The 20,458-nt window shown below is 55.8% G+C and overlaps 2 protein-coding genes across 4 annotated transcripts; one reads left to right on the top strand and one right to left on the bottom strand.

Annotated features, from left to right (window-relative positions):
• Positions 1–987: 987 nt before the first annotated feature.
• On the top strand, positions 988–12,724 carry PCP4L1 (Purkinje cell protein 4 like 1). 2 transcript variants are annotated; one of them, XR_011468761.1, is made up of 4 exons: positions 988–1,210; positions 9,891–9,945; positions 10,471–10,772; positions 12,598–12,724. XR_011468761.1 is itself a non-coding variant. In XM_070397676.1 (3 exons), the coding sequence occupies exons 1-3, from the start codon at positions 1,202–1,204 to the stop codon at positions 10,614–10,616; spliced, it is 210 nt and encodes a 69-aa protein (XP_070253777.1). In that variant the 5' UTR covers positions 988–1,201; the 3' UTR covers positions 10,617–12,023. The 2 variants fall into 2 exon arrangements, 1 of the variants encoding a protein (XP_070253777.1); XM_070397676.1 differs by lacking the exon at positions 12,598–12,724 and having other exon boundaries at positions 10,471–12,023.
• Positions 12,725–13,431: 707 nt separating this feature from the next.
• MPZ (myelin protein zero) lies at positions 13,432–18,080 on the bottom strand. 2 transcript variants are annotated; one of them, XM_070395750.1, is made up of 6 exons: positions 17,854–18,080; positions 15,490–15,656; positions 15,049–15,262; positions 14,793–14,928; positions 14,653–14,710; positions 13,432–14,582 (listed from the first exon to the last, which is right to left on the bottom strand). In XM_070395750.1, exons 1-6 carry the CDS (start codon positions 18,056–18,058, stop codon positions 14,481–14,483), a joined length of 882 nt encoding a protein of 293 aa, XP_070251851.1. In that variant the 5' UTR covers positions 18,059–18,080; the 3' UTR covers positions 13,432–14,480. The 2 variants fall into 2 exon arrangements, with proteins under 2 accessions (XP_070251851.1, XP_070251852.1); XM_070395751.1 differs by having other exon boundaries at positions 13,432–14,174; positions 17,854–18,079.
• Positions 18,081–20,458: the final 2,378 nt, after the last annotated feature.

The following is a 20,458-nucleotide window of genomic DNA, read 5'->3' as shown; positions in this document are numbered from 1 at the left end:
TCAATGATGAGAGAGAACCATTGATTGGCTGCCTCCTGCACGCCCCCCACTGGCGATCGAGCCCGCAACCCAGGCATGTGCCCTGACCGGGAATCGAACCATCCTTTATTGTTCCCCGCCTCCCAAGCATCCTCTTGCTTTCCTTCCAGCGTTTCCTTCTGCGCTTTCTCAAACCCAGGACCCTTCAGTCCGCAGGCTGAGGCTCTATCCACTGAGCCAAACCGGCCAGGGCTTGAAAGCTATTTTAATGGCAACAATAGGTGCAAGGCCATAGTCTCTCTCTCTCTCTCTAGCTTTACCAACATGCCTGGCACAATGGAGGGCACATTGTCATGTTGGAATTGAACGAATAAGCTTTTGGGAGGAGCTCATTAACCTTGTTGGAGAGGTTTGTTTGTTTTTCATTGTGTGGGATGTAGCATTGATGAGCCCTAAATGTCTTTCAACTCCCAGGATCTACGATCTTCCAACTCAAACAGGCACTTGACCACTGCCCTGTTCTTTGCCAGAGTACTGTCCACTTGCCCGCCCGCCCTCCGCCTCTCGGTTGGCCCGTCCCTTTCCTTCCCGTCCCCCCCGGCGCCCTTCTCTCATGCAGATTGCTATCCTATCCCTAAATCTGAATCGGCAACGTCTCTTGCCTTTACCCGCTGCCTTTGTCGTTTCCCGCCATCCTCTCGCTTTCCTCCCAGCGTTTCCTTCTGTGCTTCCTCAGACCCACACGCGGCTGCTCCCGCCGCTGCCCGGTGCTGTCCCTCCCGCTCCCTCCTCCTCGGCTCGGCGGCACCTTCCCGGCTCTGCCGCGGCGGTGCCCCTCCTTCCCGCGCTCCGACTGCCGGCCCCGCGTTGGAGCTCCGAGACCTCTAAGCCCGCCTCCATTGGCTGCGAGGGGCTGTCACTCTGCAGCAGGGGCGCATCTATTGGTCGGGCTGGAGGCGGGGCCGGAGCTGACTATAAAAGGCGGGGCCGAGGCGGCGCGAAGCGGGCGGGTACAGACGGGCTGCGACCTGACCGCTGCGACCCAGGCGGCGGGTCCGGCGGGAGCGAGCGGGCGCGGGCGCGGAGCGGAGGCCCCGCACTGACGCTCCTCGCCTCCCCCGGCAGCCGTGCCCAGCCCGCAGCTCCCGCCGTCGCCCCAGGCCCACGCCACGCTGCACGTGCCGCCCGCTCCGTCAGTCCGCCCGTTTGTCCATCCGCCGAGATGAGCGAGGTGAGCGGCCCAGCGCCGGGGGCTCCCGGGAGGAAGACGGGAGGTGCTCCGGTCCGGGGGTGGGGAAGGGCACGCCGCCCGGGCCGCGGAGACCCTCCCCCGTCCCGGCTCTGCGAAGGGACTGGAGGGGAGGGAGGCTTTGAGTCCCCGCGCGGGGCCGCCCCGCATCTGCCCCGACGCTGCCGGGAGCCCCGTCACGGCCCTGACTCCCGCCTCGGCCCGGCTCAGCCCCGAGACCGCTGGCGTCCGCAGCCCCTGGGGCCTGGCCGGCTCCGGGAGAGGCCCCTCCGCAGAGCTGCCTGCAGCGCGGCTGACATCCTGGGTCCTTTGTGAGGCTCCTCGGCGTCCATCCCACCAGACCAGCCCCCAGCAGGTGTCCTCTCCCGCGGAGCACTGCTCGTCGGTGGGCCAATGGGCGGCGGGAACCTCTCCGTCCCGAGTCCAGGGCCTCCCTTCCCGGATCTGGTCTGGCGGGAGCACACAGCTGGGGTCTGCAGCCCTTCGCAGCACGGGGTCTCCTCCAACCCGCTCTGAGCCCGCACACTTACCAGCTGTGGCCGTAGGCAGGTCACGCCCCTTTCTGCGCTTCCTGCCTTTAATCTGTCAAATGAGGACAGTGCTGGCTGTTCTGATGATTCACTGAGCTCATACTACAAAGTACTAGACAGCACCTGGCACAGAGGAGGCACTCAGGCTAGCTAGCTATTGTCATTTTCTCCATTAAAAACAATATTTTAGAGTGTGACAGGAAACTAGCACAAGGATTCTCCAGGATGCGGTTCGTGAAGGGCCAGCCGCCTGGAGCCTGGGCTCAGTGCAGACCCACCTGCAGGGGGAGCTCTGCTGTCTCCTGCGAAAGCCGGTGTCCAGGGAGCCAATTAGTGCCAACTGCTCTGTTGTCCTGGTTGCCATGTCCACTAAGCTTCTCCTGGAAAATGCAGCTACTCTGGGGGCTGTAGATGGACTAAGGAAGGCTCCAGTCCCTCAACTGGTTGTGGCTGTGCTTGTGTGTGCGTGTGTGTGTGTGTGTGTGTGCACCTTTTAAAAAGAAAAGAGCCCTGGCTGGTTTTGCTCAGTGGATAGAGCATCGGCCTGCGGACTGAAAGATCCCGGGTTCAATTCTGCTCAAGGGCACGTGCCCGGTTGGGTTGCAGGCTTGATGCTCAGTAAGTGGGGGGTGCAGGAGGCAGCCGATCAATGATGCTCTCCCATCACGGATGTTTCTATCTCTCCGTCTCCCTTCCTCTCTGAAATCAATAAAAAGTTAAAAATCAATCAATCAATAAAAAGAAAAAAAAACAATGGTTCAAATTTTCTTTTCTCTTGATTCTTTCAGCCCTAATATGAGAAGAGGTTTTCTTTGTCCTCTTTTCACTGAGGTCTGGAGCTCAATGCCCCTTCTGGTGTTTCTAAATCTGTGGGTTGCAATTTAAGCCATCCCCTGGGAGTCTGATCTGAAGGCCGTGTCACTGGAGCTGGTGGTTAGCCTGTGCTTTTTTGGGGACGCGCACAGCCTCCCTGTAGGACACACTGCAGAGGCTGACGTCAGGGTAGTGTTTGGCGGCGTGGCAGAGCTGCCACAGTGGCGAGGAAAACAACGTGGTCTCGCTCAGCAGCCACATGCAGTAGCCTCGGTCAGGAGCTCAGTCAAATGACGAGAGCGGAAGCCTCGTTTGGGGTCTAGCTAGCAGTGTGTGCAGGGCTGCCCAGCCTCCCAGGCTGCCAGAGTCACTGGCTCTAACTAGCAGTTTACCATAAAGCTGCCTCCTACCCCAGAGCTGAGCCTGGCTTCAGGGATGAGTATTTATAAAATCCAGAAGCAGCCACCTGGGTGCACACAGAGCCCAGCTGTCACTGACCCAGATCCCTAAAGGGCCCTGCTTCCTTAGGGGCCAGAACCCAGCCTGCCTTCTTCCTCTTGTGAAGTGTGATGAACAGCGAAAGTGCTATCCAGAGCCCTGGCCTCCAGGGAGACTCCAAACCGCCTCATTCCCCTCCGCCCAGCTGCAGGGGTCTCCTCTCACAGGCTGGAGTGTGCAGCCCAGGAAGGCCCAGTGCACTCTGACTCTTGTATAAGCTTCACCTCCCCACCTTCTTGCTTCAGAGAAACTGCATGAAACGAGAGGTCTTAGGTTCTCTAAAGATTCCCATTTCAACTGAAGAAGTGGTCTCCAGACTCAAAACAACTAAGAGTGTAGGGATTCTGTTGGGGCTGCTGGGGAGGGTCTCAGCTCTACTTTGCCTTGGTGGCTCTTTGCTGTCCCTCAGCACTGCAGTAGAGCCACCCCCTTCCCCCGTGCATGTGTGCGCGTGTGCGTGTGTGTGTGTGTGTGTGTGTGTGCCGCACTCATGCGCAGAAGGGCTGCAGGGACTCCTCCAGCTCAGGACTTGATTGCTGTGAATCGCAATCTGCTTTTACAGTTGAATAACTTTTCTCTGGTTTCAGCGAAGGATGAGAAGGGGAGATGCATTCAGTCCTTGGGGGCTCTTTCCTGTAATCCCTTGTCATGTGATGTAGCTCAGCTGCTTAAGGCACAATGGCAAGTCCTGTGATCCTGTTGGTTCCTCAGCTGTGAGGAGCTCAGCTGGAGGAATCTGTTGGTCCCGCCTGTTGTGACAGCCAGGGGCTGCAGAAAGGGGAGAGCTTAGAACTGGTATTCCCTCCTTTATTGTTCTGCTGATGTCCTTTTAAATAATCAGAATGGGATCTCATACTTAGGGGATCACATTCTCTTTCCTGTGCCTCTCTGTCTGAGGCTGCATGATGGGAGTTTGCTCAGGGTGACATCACCGTGTTCTGTCTTCTGTGAGCCAGTTGTTAGAACCCTGGTAAGGGCGTGGAGGAAATGCAGGTTTCTCTCTCATTGGTAGTTGTTATTATCATGGCTGTATTGGCCATCTAAGATTGGGATGCCTTTCACTGCTGGAAACATCTGTCTTCTGAAGTAAGAGAAACCAGAACTCAGTCCACATCCCGGTGTCGGCTTTAGCTGCTTGAGCAGGAGCCTCTGGCTAGTACAAGTGGGTGACTTTGCCACCCTGTGACCTGAGAATACGGACAACTCTTTCCCAGCCGCAGCTGTGATCAGTTCTCTACAGGACAGGGCCCTGAGGAACGTGGCTGGGGTCCAAACGCACAAACCTGTTGCAACTCCATGTCTGTCTGTGGAGGGTCCTAGCTGAGGGGGGAGGGTGCAGGGGGAGAGAAGGGAGGAGGGTCAGGGCAGTAATCTTCTCTAGGGAGTGATTCAATGAAAGTCTCCCCGTTTTCTTTCTATTTATCTATAGTTTCAATTTGTCTTTCATTAGTCTATTTTATCTTTGACAAAAATAAATTTAACTTTGCAATCATTCTTCAGGGTAGAAATACAGGTATACCTTTTACCAAGAAAATCTCAAATAATATATCAAAACACTTTAGTGATATTTTAGATTTGTTAAGGAGCCCTGAAATCATCTGGTCCAAACTTCTCATTTTACATATAAGGAAACCAACCCAAACATTATCTAAATTTACACAGTACCTGAACCAAGACTAGGGCAGACTGCTGACCTCCCATCCCAAAAGAATTTTCCATAGATTTCTTTATCTCCAGTGAATATAGAATAACTTCATTAACATGCAACTTTTAAGGAATATATTATAAATACTTTCTATAGGAAATCTAAGCAGTGTGATTTAATAAATGCTGAGCAAGAGGATAGAGAAGGAGAGCGAGCCACACAGAATGGTGTCCATCGGTGGGCACATCTGGTAAGATGCGAGGCAGGGCACCTGCTATCCTTCCTCACTGGGTGCCTGGTTCCTTTGAAACAGTGTGGTGAGCGTGCCAATGTGGAACAAGCAATAGGAGTGAGCGAAAGGGGCGGGTGGGGGCCCTCCTTCCCTGGTGCTTCGTTTCTGTCCATCATTGTTCCCAGAGCAGCAGAGCAGCAGGGACCAGAAGACAGGCTTTTTCTGAACAGCAGGAAGCATTTGACTTGCAGGTGTCCGCGTAAAGCTAGTGTACCCGGTGACCAAAGGCTGGGCGTGTGGTCCTCCGGCATTTGGCCAACTGACTTCCAGGGAGACCACAGGCTTTGGGGAGAGAAGCCTGGGAGGGGGAAGAAGAATGCGCTAGGCTGGCCGAGCAACAGCGAAAGCCCGCGGGGGTTCCGCTAAGCCCATGATCTACATCCCCCTCCAGATGGCCGTGCAAGCGGCTCCCCTTTCCCAGAATGACTCGCCGGCATGAGTGAGCCAAGTCAGAAGCAGATCCAAAACCGCTTCTTCAGAGACCTGCAGGCGCCTCTAGACAAGGCCCCAAACCTCGCCCTTCTCACATCTCTCCCTGAAGCCTGACGGTTGCTTCAGTGGGGCTGGGGGGGAGGGGGGGAGGCTGGCCCCCGAGGTTCCCCACCCCCACCGCTGGCTGTAGTCCTTGGTGCTGCCTCCCTCCCACGCCGAGCCCTCCAGCTGAGTGCTTTCAGGGGGCGGGGGATCCGTGCGTCTGTGTGGGACGTCAGGGCGGGTGGGATGCGCCTGAAGATTACAGTCGGGACACCCCCCCCCCACACACACCCCCGCGCTGTGCGCAGAGCACCGCAAACAACCGCTCATTACCCTGCCGCAGCCCCTGCTGGGGACGGAAGGGCTGTTGACTCTCCGCCTCCCTGAGCCAGCAAGGCCGAGGGACCTGCCTGTGATGCCAGGGCACTGGGTGCGGGGGCTGAGGGCAGAGGGACAGAGGGACAGACCGGGGCTGGGGACTGCAGTCCTCATAGGAGGCGTCTGAGACAGAGGTATTTGGGTTTTATTCCATGTATTGGGAGAAGAATGTGCACCTCGTTCTGTTTCTGTTCTGACCCGAGGGTGACCTTGAGCGAGCCTCCGGAGCGGTGGAGGACCGCAGGCTGTGCAGGCGGAGGCGGCCTGGCCCCAGCAGTGCTCCGGCACCAGCAGGCAGGGCTTCCGGCGCCAGCGCCCAGGCCGCTCTGGGTCCTTTGGCTGTGACCTTCACTTAACATGGGGGAGAATGTGTCAGCAGGACAGAGGGCCCCTGGTGGGGGCAGGGAGGCAAAGTCTCTTTGTCTCCACTTGGAAGCAATAACTTCTGTCTCCCTTCACCTTCTGCCTCTAAGCAAGCAGGGAGCTTACAAAGCCTTGGACTCACGTCAGCACAAAGGCAAAAAGGGGTCTTGTGGGCTCATGTTTAGGATTTTTAGAATTCAGGCTCTTTTTACATTGCCCTGCCCTGGGCTGGGGGCGGGATTCTGAGTGTCTGTTCATCTGGACAGAGCGATTCTGGCAACGCTGCTGTACTGTGTGTGTGACGTGTTTTCATCGCACACATCCGAGCTGTTCCGTGCAGAGCAGGGCCCTGCTGCACAGTGGGGTGACGTGCTGCCTCGTCCTATCTGCTGCTGCTGCCAATGCCCGCTGACCCCCCTTTAAAGAGTACCACGGGCTTAGGAGGGGGAAAGCTGGGTGGGTTACCTTCCCCAAGGTTAGTCTGACTTGCCGCTTGGAGCAGAGGGGGTGACACTATCTTGCCTCTCCTGGCGACAGTGGTTGCTGAGGCAACACCATTAAAAATAACGGAGACAGCCCTGACCGGTTTGGGTCAGTGGATAGAGCATCGGCCTGCGGACTCAAGGGTCCCAGGTTCGATCCGCTCAAGGGCATGTACCTTGGTTGCAGGCACATACCCAGTGGGGTGTGCAGGAGGCAGCTGATCGATGTTTCTCTCTCATCGATGTTTCTAACTCTCTATCCCTCTCCCTTCCTCTCTGTAAAAAAATCAATAATATATATATATATATATATATATATATATATATATATTTTTTTTTTTTTTTTAAATAACGGAGACAAAGAGAGTCGGAAGCACAGCTGGAGGAGCGGCAGGACCAGTGGGCTAGAGTGACGAGTGCCTGTTCACCAGCAGTGGCAACAGGGAAACAACATCTAAATCCTCTGCTCTGACTGTTTGCAGGTGCTTTGCCAAGACAATACTGACAAACTATCCTGAGGCGAGGGGTTGACAGAACCATCTTTATGATACAAAGGTGAATGGCACAACTTGGTCAGGAGCGATGGTTTAAGTGCTCCGGAAGGCATTGTGGGTAATTGGGGTTTCTTCTCTTTAAAGCACTCTTTTCTGACCTCCCCGGTGACCTCTAACATGTAAGCCTAATGGAGCTGTGAACCCTTGGGGGCCAGAGAGTAGCTGTGTCATGGCTCCATGCCGGGTCAGTGACCGCAGGAGAGACTCAGGAAGGGACCTGGCCGGTGGGCAGAGGAAGAGGGCTGGCCCGTGGGGTTCAGTTGGACACACTTTCCTGCTTAGCGGGCTCTCACAGTTAGCTGACGTGGGAAGGGAAGTAGAGCTGAAGAGAGGGGAGGTGTCTAGAGGGCCTGTGGTGAGAGGAAAGAACGAATGGATTAAGGGAACAGGCTCAGAGTCCAACAGAAGGAAACAGTTAAAGCAAGGACTAGAGTCAGGGATGTGCTGGCAATAGAGTGTTGGACTTGAAGTCAGAGATCATAGGACTATAGAATGTGCCTCTGTGTCCCCCAGGAACCCACCACATCCAGGGATTGCTCCCACCTCCCCTGCACCTTCTCTGTCAGTGTCCCATGATCTCCGCAGCCACCCCAGTGGTCAGTGCTCAGCCCTCCTAGCAGCACAGGCCTGCTGGTGGGGCCTGCAGGTGGGGCAGTCCTCCTTCTCCTGGGCGTGTCTGCTTCTCGTGGTTTCTGAGCTGCTGCAGTCTCCTGGCTTTCCTCCCACCTGACGTCTTTTCCATTTTCTTTATTGATTTTTCCTCATTTCTGTAACCTCTAATCACTAAATACTCCAGGACTTGACCCTTTTCTCTTCTCTATCTGCTCTATTTGAACTCACCCCGGGTGGTTCATCCAACCTCCTGGCTTTAAACGCCATCCACATTGTGAATTGCTGCTCATTTCTCTCTGCAGGGCAGATGCTTCTCTCTACCTCGTCTCCAATACCCAGCTGCTTATAACAGCCTCTCCTCTTGGATAGTTAATGGGCATCTCAGATTGTCCAAGAGAAGCTCCTGACCCTCTCAGTCTCTTCCTGGGGCTCCTCCGTCTTGGGAAATGGCAACTCCATTGTTTAAAGTTCCTCAGGCCAAATGACATTCTTTGGATGTCATCCTTGACTCCTCTCTCGCAATGTCTCTTATCCAATCAATTAATCAACCAATTACATTGCTCATAGCTTGAAAAGATACCCAGAATCAAACACGGCTCATCACCTCCAGTGCCACCGTGCTGACCCAGGCTGGTCACCCCTGCCTAGTTTTCTGCTTCCTCTCCTGGGCCCCTTTTATGCCAACTGCATGCATCCCCTCTCACTTGTAGTGAAAGTAAACTCCTTAGAAAGACTTGTAATGTCCTATGTAACTGCCCAACCTCCCGCCCCCCCCCCCCCCCCCCCCCCCGTTTATCTCTGCTCATCTCCATACCCCCTTTCCTCCTTCCTCTCTCCACTCCAGCGGCATCCCTCACACAGGCTAGTCACCCCCCTCCCCCACCCCCAGGCCCCTGAGAGCTCTTGCCTGGACACCACACCCCTGACTCCTTCTCTCCTTCAGCCCTTGCTGGCCCGCCGGCTCTCAGGCGCTGCCTGAGCACTTGGTGTGGAGCCGTAGTTCCCCACGACCACCCACACCCCTACCTCCCTTCCTTGCCTTTCTCTGTAGCACTTAGCAACACTGACATAATACCGTGTTGTTTGTTTTTATTAATTTTAGGGAGAGAGAAACATTGATGTGAGAAACATCCCATCAATCAGTGCCTCCCAATTGCACCCCAACTGGGGATCACCGTAACCCGGGCATGAGCCCTGACCAGGATCAAACCTGTGACCTTTCGGTGCGCAGGATGACCTCCAACCAGCTGAGCCGCCCGGCCAGGGGGCCGTTTTATTTATTTATTTATTTATTTTTAAATATATTTTATTGATTTTTTACAGAGAGGAAGGGAGAGGGATAGAGAGTTAGGAACATCAGTGAGAAAGAAACATTGACCAGTTGCCTCCTGCACACCTCCTACTGGGGATGTGCCCGCAACCAAGGTACATGCCCTTGACCAGAATCGAACCTGGGACCCTTCAGTCCACAGGCCGACACTCTATCCACCAAGCCAAACCAGTTTTGGCCTGTTTTATTTATTAATCTTTACACTAGAACAGTGTTGGCGAACCTTTTGAGCTTGGCGTGTCAGCATTTTGAAAAACTCTAACTTAACTCTGGTGCCGTGTCACATATAGAAATTTTTTGATATTTGCAACCATAGTAAAACAAAGATGTATATTTTTGATATTTATTTTATATATTTAAATGCCACTTAACAAAGAAAAATCAACCAAAAAAATGAGTTCGTGTGTCACCTCTGACACGCATGTCATAGGTTCGCCATCAACTGCACTAGAATGTAACTTCACGAGGGCGAGGTTTTTGCTTTGTCCTCTGCAATTTCCCTGGCACCAGTAAACACCTGTTGAATGGATTCTGATGACTTTCTACCTCTCTGATCTCAATACCCACTTTTTCAAAAGACTAGGGAATGCGCCTCGTAATAGGAGGGCTGGGACGTGATGAGGGTGAGTCTGAAGGGGTTGGTACCATAATACTGCCATGAATGTCTAATATTCTGATTTTTCTTTCTCAGCTTAACACCAAAACATCCCCAGCAGCCAACCAGGCACCTGGCCCAGAGGAAAAGGGTGAGTGGGCTTGGGCTGGGCAGGTCACAGAGCAGGTGAGTGACACCTGGACATGAAGACAGGCAGGGCTGTAAGTCTGGAGCCCCTGAGTGTGGATAAGGGAACAAAGCACTGGGTTAGAACTACTGTCTCTATAGGCTTCCTGCCACGTTTCCCCAAGAGGTACACCTCCCAGTGTTTACTCTCTGGTTTTAGAAACTGGCTCTGGAGTGGGTTGGAGACAGGCCCAAGACAGGAAGGAACTAATCAATAATCCAGCCACCGGTCTTCATTGGAAGCTGAGGGACAGCTGGGGAACACGATGAGCTCTGGGGTTGGACTGTAGGTTTGGGAACAGGTGGTGAGAGGCACCTGTGGTCTTGGTGCAGGCGCAGCGGAGCTCCCCTGGGCCTGGGTTCCTGCCTCTGGCTCCAGGCGACACTGGGCTCGCGGAGGCCACAGGGGTGGGCTTGACCTCAGCATTTGGGGCCTGGAGGAGGGGCTGGCTGTGCAGGGTTACTCACGCGGGAATCTCACCGCCTGCAGGGGAAGCTGGCAATGCCAAGAAGGCCGATGGGGGGGAGGAGGAGGTGGACATCGACCTGACAGCACCGGAGACAGAGAAGGCTGCCCTGGCCATTCAGGGCAAGTTCCGGAGATTCCAGAAGAGGAAAAAGGACCCCAGCTCCTGAGTGCCAGCCCCGCCCGCCCCACTCCCACACTCCGCAGCTCTGGCTTCCACGCGCCTTGTCTCTGTCCCTCTATCCCGGGTGGGACCGTCTGGCCCTCGGGCCCCTACGAGGTCCACAAAATCATTTATTGGGTCTGGCCCTGCCAAGGCATTAGGAGTGAGTTAATTAAATGTTTGATCAAATATAGCAGGCTAATTTTTAAGTTGATAGTTTTGTGTGGCTTGTGAATGATGCTTTAAATATCCAAATGGCCCTCGGCAGAAAGAAGGTTCCTCACCCCTGCTAACCCCCCTCATTCGGGCAAGTTTGACCCTTATCTGCTATTTTCTGTGGCCCCTCAAGTCATCACAGCAGCAGAGCATGAGGAATATAGGACAGGGGAAGAATTCAGCTGGCAGCCACTTGCCTGAGGGTGGGCCAGCTTCTCCTTGGTCTAAGCCTCCTTAACCAGTTCCTCTGCCCCGTGAGTTGAAGTAGAAGAGGCTTTGAGGCTGAGGGCCCCTCCCTCGTACAGTGTGGGAGGGAGGGGAAGTCTTCAGAGTCGGGTGCCTGGGGGGGGATAACGCACTGTCACTGTCTGCCTGTCGTTACAACAGTCCCACTTCAGGTAACATTCCCTCACACCCTCTGCACTGCCACCTCCACTTCCTGCTGCGCCAAGCGGTGGTGGGGACGGGAGCCCCTGGAGACCCGCGGCAGCAGCTTTCACATCAGTGTCTGCTGAGTAGATGAGTCCCAGGAACGCAGGGGGACTGGGCCAGGCAAAGGGTGTTGCCTTCACCATCAAGGCTGGGGCAGGGCAGAGGCAGGGGCATGGGAGCTGGGGGTAGACTGGGGAGGAAGGACAGTGAGAGGGATCTCTGAGGACACAGGCTGCTGCCAGGGAGACTGCCTGCCCCTAACCCCACATCTAGCCTCCTCAGAGGCCACGCAGACCAGGTGACCCCTGGAGCTCCCGCCGGCCCCACTGTGGAGTCGGGACAGAAGGGAATAGCCGCTCCGTGAGGTTTTAGCTGTTTCACAATTACAGAAACAACAATAACCCTCTAGTGGAGCCGTTTAACCTCTACTTCTGATTTTTCTTGGGAGGAGGGTGAGTGCTGGCCCCAGGGAGGGCAGGTGCTGAGCACTTTCTCGCCGAAGCCCACCTCTCGCCCCAACCTGCCCACACCCTGCTTCACGCCCACACTGCTGCCTCCACCCCGGGCCTGCTCCCTTCCCTTCCCCTCCAGCCGAGGGCACACCCCGTCATCTTGCTCCCTGTCCCACGTGACCTGTCCTAGCTGTCCCTGCTGCTTTACCCACCGCCCCCCCCCCCACACACACAACTGTTAGGGCCAATGTAGTGGAAGAAGATGACTGGGCCACACTGAAGACTTTAAACCATGAATTAAATAAAATGATGGCTTTCAAATGAGTTTACATTGTTGAGACTTGAGCTTCGTACCTGGAAACCAGAGCCAAACGCAGGAAGTGAAACCACTTAACAGCTGTGAGCAGGGAGCCAGGCAGGCTGTGCCTCCAAGCCCAGGCATGGGAGGATGGAGCTAAGGCACAGGGAGGCCCCTGTTACTGCGCCTGCTCCTGTCCCCTCGGTCCCTGGAGGGGCAGGGAGAGTAGGGCTCCTGTGGGGTGAGGCTCGGGGTGGGGCTCTGGGCTGGCGGAAGGCAGCGGGAGGTCTGTCACCAGCCCCTCCGCAGGCTCCACTGCTCAGGCTGTATGGTGCGGAAATGATTGTTTCCCTTTCCCGTTACACTTGCCCCCATACGCACGTTAGGGACACGGTGTGGCTGCCAAACACAGGCTCAGTGTGGGGAGAGTGTTCTGACCTGAGAGAGGGCTGGGCCTCCTTTGCAGAGTCCGAGGCCAACGCTCAGCAGGTCCCTGAAACCCGCTTCTCCGCCCGCTGCTCATTTCTGCCACCTCTGCGCCCGCAACTCCTCCTGGGCCCTGGAACCCCCTTTTCTCTCCTGTCCTCCAGTTCCTACCGCTGGAGACACGATCCTGAATACCAATCGCCAGGACTTGCTCGACGGCCTTATTCTGTGAGCTAAACCTGCTACTACCGGTCAGCAGAAGAGACTGTGCTGGAAAGTCCCGGCGAAAGCACTGGCGGTACCCACCCTGTCCGCTCTGATCTCCTTCTGGCGTTTTCCGCTGACGCGGGTGGCAGAGCTGGGTGTGCAGCCCTGAGGAGCAGGGGTGCTGAGGTACGTTCTCAAGCCCAAACTGGGAGAGGATCTTGGCAGTAAGTCAGGCCCCTGAAGGGACAAGGGTCCTGCTTCCCTGACAGCCTACTGCCAGGGCCTGGGGTCGTCGCCCTCTCCTCCATCGGGCCCCAACACAGTCAGCTTTCCCACGGGGCTCTTCCATCTCTCATTCCTGCCTTCAGTCCTTGCAGGGCGCTCCCTTCGGCGCCTCTGCCTCTCTCTCTGGCCCTCTCCCCTGGCTGCGTTTCCATCATTTCCAGAGCTGTTTGCAGTGCGGTGGCCTCTGCAGCTCCGGCCTTCCCTGGGATCACTCCAGTGAGCTGCTGCCGCCCCTTCCCCATCTTCTCTCCAAGCGGGTGCGCACACAGCATGCGCCCACTCCGCTGGGTGTTGGTGAAGGCTGGCGTGTGCCTCGTGAGCCACTTCACAGTGCACTTCCCTGCGCTGTGTGAGCCGCACCAGCAACCAAGCTCTTCAGGGAAACCAATTGTGGGCGGGGGGTGGGGGGGGGTGGGGGGGGGTGGGGGTGGGGGGGGGGGTTGGGGGGCTGGAGAGGGCAAGGGCTATTCCCAGAAGAACGAGGCAGCAGAGATGGAGGCAGCAGCTTCTGGAAATGTCAGTGTTTATTAAACATATGAGGACATTCGGGGGTTGAGAAGAAATATACAGAATGTAGAAAAATTCTAAGAATCCCCTGTGGCTGGGAGTGTGGCCTCTTCCCTTTCACCCTAGTTCCCATTTGTTTTCCTCCTTTCTGTGTGGTTGTTTAAAAGCCATTTCTTAAGGCTCATCTGCCCCTTTCCTCAACTCCTGACCTGAGGATCGTTGTCCCTCCTCCCCCAGGAACTCGGGCCCCAGGACAGTGCTCAGAGCTGCCCGCCCGAGGGCGGTTGTCGGGGGGCCTTGCGCGGCGGACTCCCTGAAGGACGTAATGGGGGCGGGGAATCCAAACATCCACATGACGTCATTGGTACTCAGTCATGGGGGTCAGAGCAAGGGCACCGGCAAACCAACCAACAAGCTTGGATTAAAAAAATAAAAGAACCGAAATAAACCCTGCAGGGAGGCTGATCTGGATGACCCGGTGTTAGCTGAGAGCACACAGTAGGGCAGGGCCCCTGACGGAGGGGTGGGAGGGTCAGGGAGGGAAGAGGCAGCGGGACAGGCTGGGTGCAGGGGCACGTGTGCAGGTGGCCTGGAGTCGAGGCGCGGGGTAGCAAGGTCCCTTTCTTCTCGGTGCCGGAGGGACAGGCACCAAACACACAGTCCTTGGGGGCGGTGCAGGGTAGGATCAGGCCCTGGACTCCCAGAAAGCCAGGGGGTGAAGGTGGGGGAGAGTATGACGTGCCTGGGGAATGAATTTTGGAGTGAAACTTACATCTCAGAGGGAAGTGAGGGCAGGGCAGGCAGCTAGAGGGGCAAAGGGAGCCCGGACCCCCGGCTCTGGCAGGGCCTGGGCTGGTCACGGGTCCGAGTCCCGGCCCATCATGTTCTTGAGGGCGTTCTTGAGGCTGGTTCTGCTGGGGGACTTGACTGCGGGCCTGAGCTCCGAGCTCTGCTCGTCCTTGCGAAGCTCCATCTCGATGACCACCACCTGCGCGCCCTGGGGGGCCTCCGCCCCTGCGCCCCGAGCCCCCGCCCGGCCCGCTAACCGCTATTTCTTATCCTTGCGAGACTCCCCCAGCCCCTTGGACTTCTTCTCACTGGCCGCCTTGGTGCTCCGGCTGTGGTCCAGCATGGCGTACAGCACGGGCGTCTGGGGAGGGGCGCAGTCAGTCACCTGCCCGTCCCGCCCGCCCCGGGTCCCGGCCCCGAGCCCCGCTAACCTGCCGGCCGCGCTTGGAGTCCTTCCCAGACTTGTGCAGCTTCCCCTTCTCCATGGCGCTGCGGGGAGACGGGGTGTGGGCGGGGCGCTCCCCTCCCCCTGCCCCTCCCCCCCCCCCGCCCCCTCCCCGGGCGCCCCTACCTGAGCCGCCGCCGCAGGGCCGCCTGCCTGCGCAGCCAGCAGTACCGCACCAGGTAGAAGAGCAGCAGCAGCAGCAGCACCGCGCCCAGCACGCCCCCGACGACCGCGCCCAGCACCACCCCGTAGCGCGTGGGCACTGGGAGGGAGGGACAGTGAGAGACCCGCCGGACCTGCCCCTCCGCTGCGGGCGGGGTGACCCCAGCTGCCTCCGCCCGCCTCCCAGGGCCGCAGACCCGCCCTCCGTCTCCTCGCGCACCTTTTTCGAAGACGTAGAGTGTGACCTTCGAGGTCTTGCCCACGATGTCCGGGGGGTTCTTGACGTCACAGGTGAACGTGCCGTTGTCGCTGTAGTCCAGGTTGTGGATGACGATGGAGCCGTCCTTCCAGCGCGGGTTCCCTACCCACTGGATGCGCTCCTTGAAGGTCCCCACCTCGTCGATGTAGGGCTGCCCCTTGGCGAAGTGGAAGATCTGCGGAGCCAGGGCGGGGCGGTTCCAGCCACAGGCGCGGGGCCTGGGCTGGGGCGGGCGGGAGGGGACGTGCAGACAGGCTCCGGCGGCCAAGGTGGGCCTGCCCGCCACCACCGGGGGTCGTGGCTCATAAAGGACCCTCCCCACCCGCCGCCGCCCGAGTTCTCCTGCCTGTGGCCTCGGAAGCGCCCTCTCCGATGCAGCCCCAGGGTCCCCCAGGCACTCACTGAGATGGCATCGCGGCCCCCCTCGGGCTGGTAGCGCCAGGTGAAGGAGATGTCATCCGAGACCCACTCGCTGGACCAGAAGGAGCAGTGCAGGGTCACTCGGGAGCCGACAGCGCCATGGACCTCCCTGTCCGTGTACACGACAATGGCCTGGGCCAGGGACAGCACTGCAAACAGAGGGGAGCGGGTGCTGGGGGCCCCACACGGACACCGAGTAGGTGAGGGCAGGTCCTGCTCAGGTCAAGTGGGCCGAGAAGAGACTGGGGCAGAAATGATACATTCTGAGGCCCAAGTCTCCCGACTCACTGAATAGCAGATTGAAATGCTGTGTTGGTCCAAGCTTGTCAGCGGCCTGAGCGAGGAAATGGGCAGTGACTGTTCCCTGGGGGACAGCCAGGGGCTTGCGTTTGTCTGCGAGTCTCCCTTTCCCTGAGGCTCAGTTTCCCGTAAGCCATCCCTATGATGCAGGCTTTACAATTTTTTAAATTTATTATAAATTATACAGGTAACACATATTACATTCTTCTTATAAACTATTCAAGCAATAGAGATAAAGCTAAAGTCTCTCTTGAGACCCCCTCAACCAATTCCTTCCCTGTCTGTTATCATTTTTAAAAAATATATTTTTATTGATTTTGGAGAGGAAGGGAGAAGGAGACAGAGAACTGTCAATGATGAGAGAGAATCATTGATTGGCTGCCTCCTGCACGCCTCTACTGGGGATTAAGCCTGCAACCCAGGCTGTGCCCTGCTGGGAATTGAACCGGGGACACTCAACCACTGAGCAACACCAGCCAGGCTGTTATCAGTTTAATGTGTAGCCTTTTTCTGTGAATCAAATTCAATATGAACTTAATAAACTCAAGATATGCAGGTACTTATGCCTAAGAATATGTGTATATAAAATAATATATGTAGGGGTTTCCATGTTGATTCATAGAGACAATCTTCTTTTTAAAAGCTGCACAGTATTTCTCAGTAGAGCAAAATCAAATTTTTCTACAGGAAAAAAAAAAGAAGATAACTAGAAAGTGTTAAGTCTTCTTCCCTGGCCCAGTTGTCCTCACTGCTGAATCTCTGGTTGCCATACTGCTGACCCTTGACCGGGAGATCAGGAAGGAAATCCCCAGGGGAAGCTGGGTACAGCGCAAAACCCCAAGTCCAGAGCTCAGCTGACTGCGTGTGAGCGCTCTGTGGTTCCACCTGCTCACCCTCCTCATGGCCGTTCTGGGTCAGTGCCACGCCCAAGACTCACCCACACAAGAAAGGCCATTCCAGGGAATTGCGTGTGTGGGCTGGCCGAGTGGGGGCAATTGTAGACTCTTTTGTTCTACGAGATGGGGAGCGAGCAGCCAAACAGAGATCCGCTGTCTGAGCAATGTTGGGGGCTCATGCCGCCCCCACATGGTCCTGAATCTCCCACCTCAGCATGTAATACATTGAAAGTTATTCATTGGGTCCACCTCCTCTTCTTCCTGTTCTAATGTCCCCCACTGCCCTTCAGCTCTGCTCAGTGAGTGGGGCAGGTGCTGGGACAGAACACTCCCCCTCTCCACGCCTTTCCCCAGCGTTTCCTCAGGGGCCCCAATAGTCCAGTACAGCCCAGAAGAGTCTGGGTTTGGGTTGAGGACCAAGAAGTTGACAGCAGAGAACGTTGGCCATCCTGAGCAGCCCCCACCCATTTGCCTGCTGCTCCAGAACAGTTCAGAGAAGAAGGACCCGTTCAATCACCCTGCTTTGACCTTCTCTTGCTCACCCAACATCTACCATGGGGCAAGGAAGGGGTCGATCAACTTATGAAGGAAGACAGCTTTCGATGAACAAAATCCTAGAATCTCATAAACCCTTCCTCCCACTCCTTTCGCCCACATATTAGACAACTGATCCACAGAGGGAAACTGAGGCACCCAGAGGCAAAGGACCCAAGGAGCTGGGACCACAAACGTGGGGCCTTTCCTTAGATCACAACCCCTGGATGTTCCCTTCATGGAAACTAAGGGTTGGTACCTCTGTACTAGACCATGAGTAGGAACCAGACTCAGGTGTCTGACCCTGGTCCTTATCTTGCTCTAACATTGCTTCCCTCAGGCCCTCAGCATGGCTCTGGGCCATGTTACCGATTCCCAACCTGGGTCTAGTATGGTCCACCTCAGAGAAGCTCTCTACATTCTCTTTTACCTTCTCCCTTCACAGAATACCTTTATGCCTCCCTCCAAACTATGTATTTTTTCTCTGAATAGAATATCCTCTTCCTGGTCCTTCTCACTCTTTCTTTAATAGCAGTGGGCAGTACAGGGAAGGTAGTGGGAAGTTTGCAGAGAGAACCTGAGTCCCAGGGCCCCAGGCTGGGGTGGTTCCACTTACCCAATGAGGAGAAGAGCAGTGCGGCCAGGATAGAACTGGGGCTGGACAAGGGAGCCCCAGGAGCCATAGCTGGGGCAGGGTCTGCAGGGTTGGGAGAGTGGGGGACCAGGAACTGAGCGGGGGGTTCCTGGAACCCGCTTAAAATCCCCCAGGGCCCCAGTATGAGGGGGCTGTCCTGAGCCAGTAACCAATTGCAGCCTGGCATGTGCAGTTGAGAGGTGGTTGTAGGGGGCTGACTACAGGGAGCAGAAGGAGCATTGTGTCCTCTGGGTGGAGGGTGGGGTACACATACCACCCCATACACAGAGGGCTTTGTGTCTGCTGGCCTCCCCCTGCCCTAGGCTGGAATGTCGAGGGTGGTGGTGAGGGAGAGAGACAGAAAAAGGGACACAAGCACACTTCTCTGAGGGATGGATGGGCAGGGGGACCTGAATCCTAAGGCCACGAGAAGGGGATTCCTCCCCAGATGCCTTGCCTGAGATGACCCCCTAGGGCCCTGGGAGCTACATGCAGGTTTCCCAAGAGAACCTGGGAAGCAGGGGTCACTGTCAGTCTTAGGTGGCAGGACAGGCTTCTTGAGATGACCAGGTCCTTTGGGAGCCTTGTTTGACCCAACTCCCTTCGTCCTGGGTGATTCTTCCCAGATGGAAGCTTTTCTCCCTGGGAAATATCCAGGGAAGAATCTCCTAACTTCTCCCTCTTTGTCGGGAAGTCCTTCAATGCCATATGCTGCAGTCGTAGCCTATTTCAATTTAGAACAAGTCAGTAAAACCATACTGTGCTACCTAATGTAAAATGCGGGTGTGCAGGCAACAGAGAGAAGAATAAAACTGGTCCCCCTTCAAGGAGCTCAGGATCTAGTTTGGGAGGGCAGAGAGAGGAGGGTCAGAGGACAAGCCCATCGACAACTGACCATATGGACTGTGACACCTGCCACAGGAGAGTGCGGAGCAATGTGCTGGGCACCCAGGAGGCACGCTCAGCTGCACAGGCAGGAGACTGTTATGTGACGGAGATTTAAAAAAAGAAGGGTTACTTAACAAATGAAGTTCAGAGGAAGGGGGAGTCATGTCTGGGAGGCAATATTAGCTGTGGACCAACCATGAAGGATCCGTGCCTTTTTGAAAAAGAGAAATGTACCCAGGTAGTGAGAGTATCTAGGCAGGTAGAACAGCGAAAGCAGGGACAAAGAGGTAAGAACGTGCGTGCGTGCGTGCGTTGAGAAGGTCTGTGAAGTATTGGGCATATTCAAGGCAGATCTGGGGCCCTCCACTTGGACTTGGACTTGGACTTGGGGGAACCTGAAGAGGCATCATAGGAAACACGTCTGTAGGAAAGTTGAAGGTGGCTGTGATGGACCTTAACAGTGGATCTAATTTAGATTCTAAGAATTTCCTGAAGAGTTGGGGTAGTGTTTAAAGTTAATAATGGGAGTGTCTATATGCTCAGAGCTGAGTTTTTTTTTTTTAAATATATTTTATTGATTTTTTACAGAGAGGAAGGGAGAGGGATAGAGAGCTAGAAACATCGATGAGAGAGAAACATCGATCAGCTGCCTCCTGCACACTCCCCACTGGGGATGTGCCCGCAACCAAGGTACATGGCCTTGACCGGAATCGAACCCGCGACCCTTGAGTCCGCAGGCCGACGCTCTATCCACTGAGCCAAACCGGTTCTGGCGAGAGCTGAGTTTTAAGACAAACCTGGCCAGGAAATTCATTAGGATCAGAGCTCTCCTGATTGCTGCCTCCTCTCCTCTCCTCCTGGAACCCTCTGAAAGGATTTTGCTTTCCATGGAACCTCTCACACTCCCATCGGAAATGTTTTCCCTTCTCTCTTCCCCTGCCTTTCTCGCACCCCAAGCCCTGGGTAGACTCTGCTTCTTCTCCTGCTTAATTTTTTTTAAATTATTAATTCTCCTGCTTATTTTTAAGATGAGTCCTGGTGTTAAGAGGATTCACTGAATGTTTGGTTTGCATTTCAATGTGAATCTTTCCCATCGATTCTGGGCTCTGGAGTTAGCTTGAGGGGAGAGGTCCCGCTGCTCCTGCTCTAGGACGTGCAGGCTCTCCCGTAAAGCCACAGCGCCCGCATCTCCCCCGGCAGTCCCGGTGGGCTCCATGATTAGTGTTAAATTTGCGTTATGGAAATGCAAAATAGCATTTTCATTTGATACAGAAATAACCGCATTTATGCTATTTAAATCCTGAAAGGAAGGGTGCAGCAGTGTTAGCTATGAGTCAGGTCTGAATATTAATGTAATAATGTTTTGTGGTGGAGAGGAGCTGTCTGGGCTCTTCCCTTCACTCCTCCCCCGCCCTCTGCCCGCAGAGACTCCAGAACCTGCCCCCGCCGGGCCCTGCTCGCCCTCTCCCCGGGGCTCCCAGCGGCTCTGGAGGTGACTGCGGGGCTGGGTCCTCGGAACTGCTCCTCCGCATCAGAGCAGAGCGAGTCCTCGCGCCCACCCAGGCCTTCCGGCTGAGGGCGTCACCCCAAACCCGAGCCCAGGGGTAGGGAGCGCGGCCCGAGGTCAGCGGGCGTCCAGCGGGGCGCAGGCTGCGGGCGCGGAGACCCGCTGCTCCCGCTGGGCCTCCCGGGCGTGTCC

Source organism: Myotis yumanensis, unplaced genomic scaffold (genome assembly GCF_028538775.1).
Source record: "Myotis yumanensis isolate MYYU_CA2020_CCGP unplaced genomic scaffold, mMyoYum1.0.hap1 SCAF_17, whole genome shotgun sequence".
Taxonomy (NCBI): Eukaryota; Metazoa; Chordata; class Mammalia; order Chiroptera; family Vespertilionidae; genus Myotis; species Myotis yumanensis.
Note: the sequence above shows the minus strand (reverse complement) of the source record. Positions and strands in the feature narration are given on the sequence as shown.

Coding starts and splice junctions, on each gene's coding strand:
- PCP4L1 (XM_070397676.1), top strand. Junction 9,946..10,470: donor ACCTGGCCCAGAGGAAAAGG/GTGAGTGGGCTT, acceptor CACCGCCTGCAG/GGGAAGCTGGCAATGCCAAG.
- MPZ (XM_070395750.1), bottom strand. CDS start 18,058: ATGCCAGGCTGCAATTGGTTACTGGCTCAGGACAGCCCCCTCATACTG. Junction 14,929..15,048: donor ACTCTACGTCTTCGAAAAAG/GTGCGCGAGGAG, acceptor CCTCCCTCCCAG/TGCCCACGCGCTACGGGGTG. Junction 14,711..14,792: donor GCCCTGCGGCGGCGGCTCAG/GTAGGGGCGCCC, acceptor GTCTCCCCGCAG/CGCCATGGAGAAGGGGAAGC.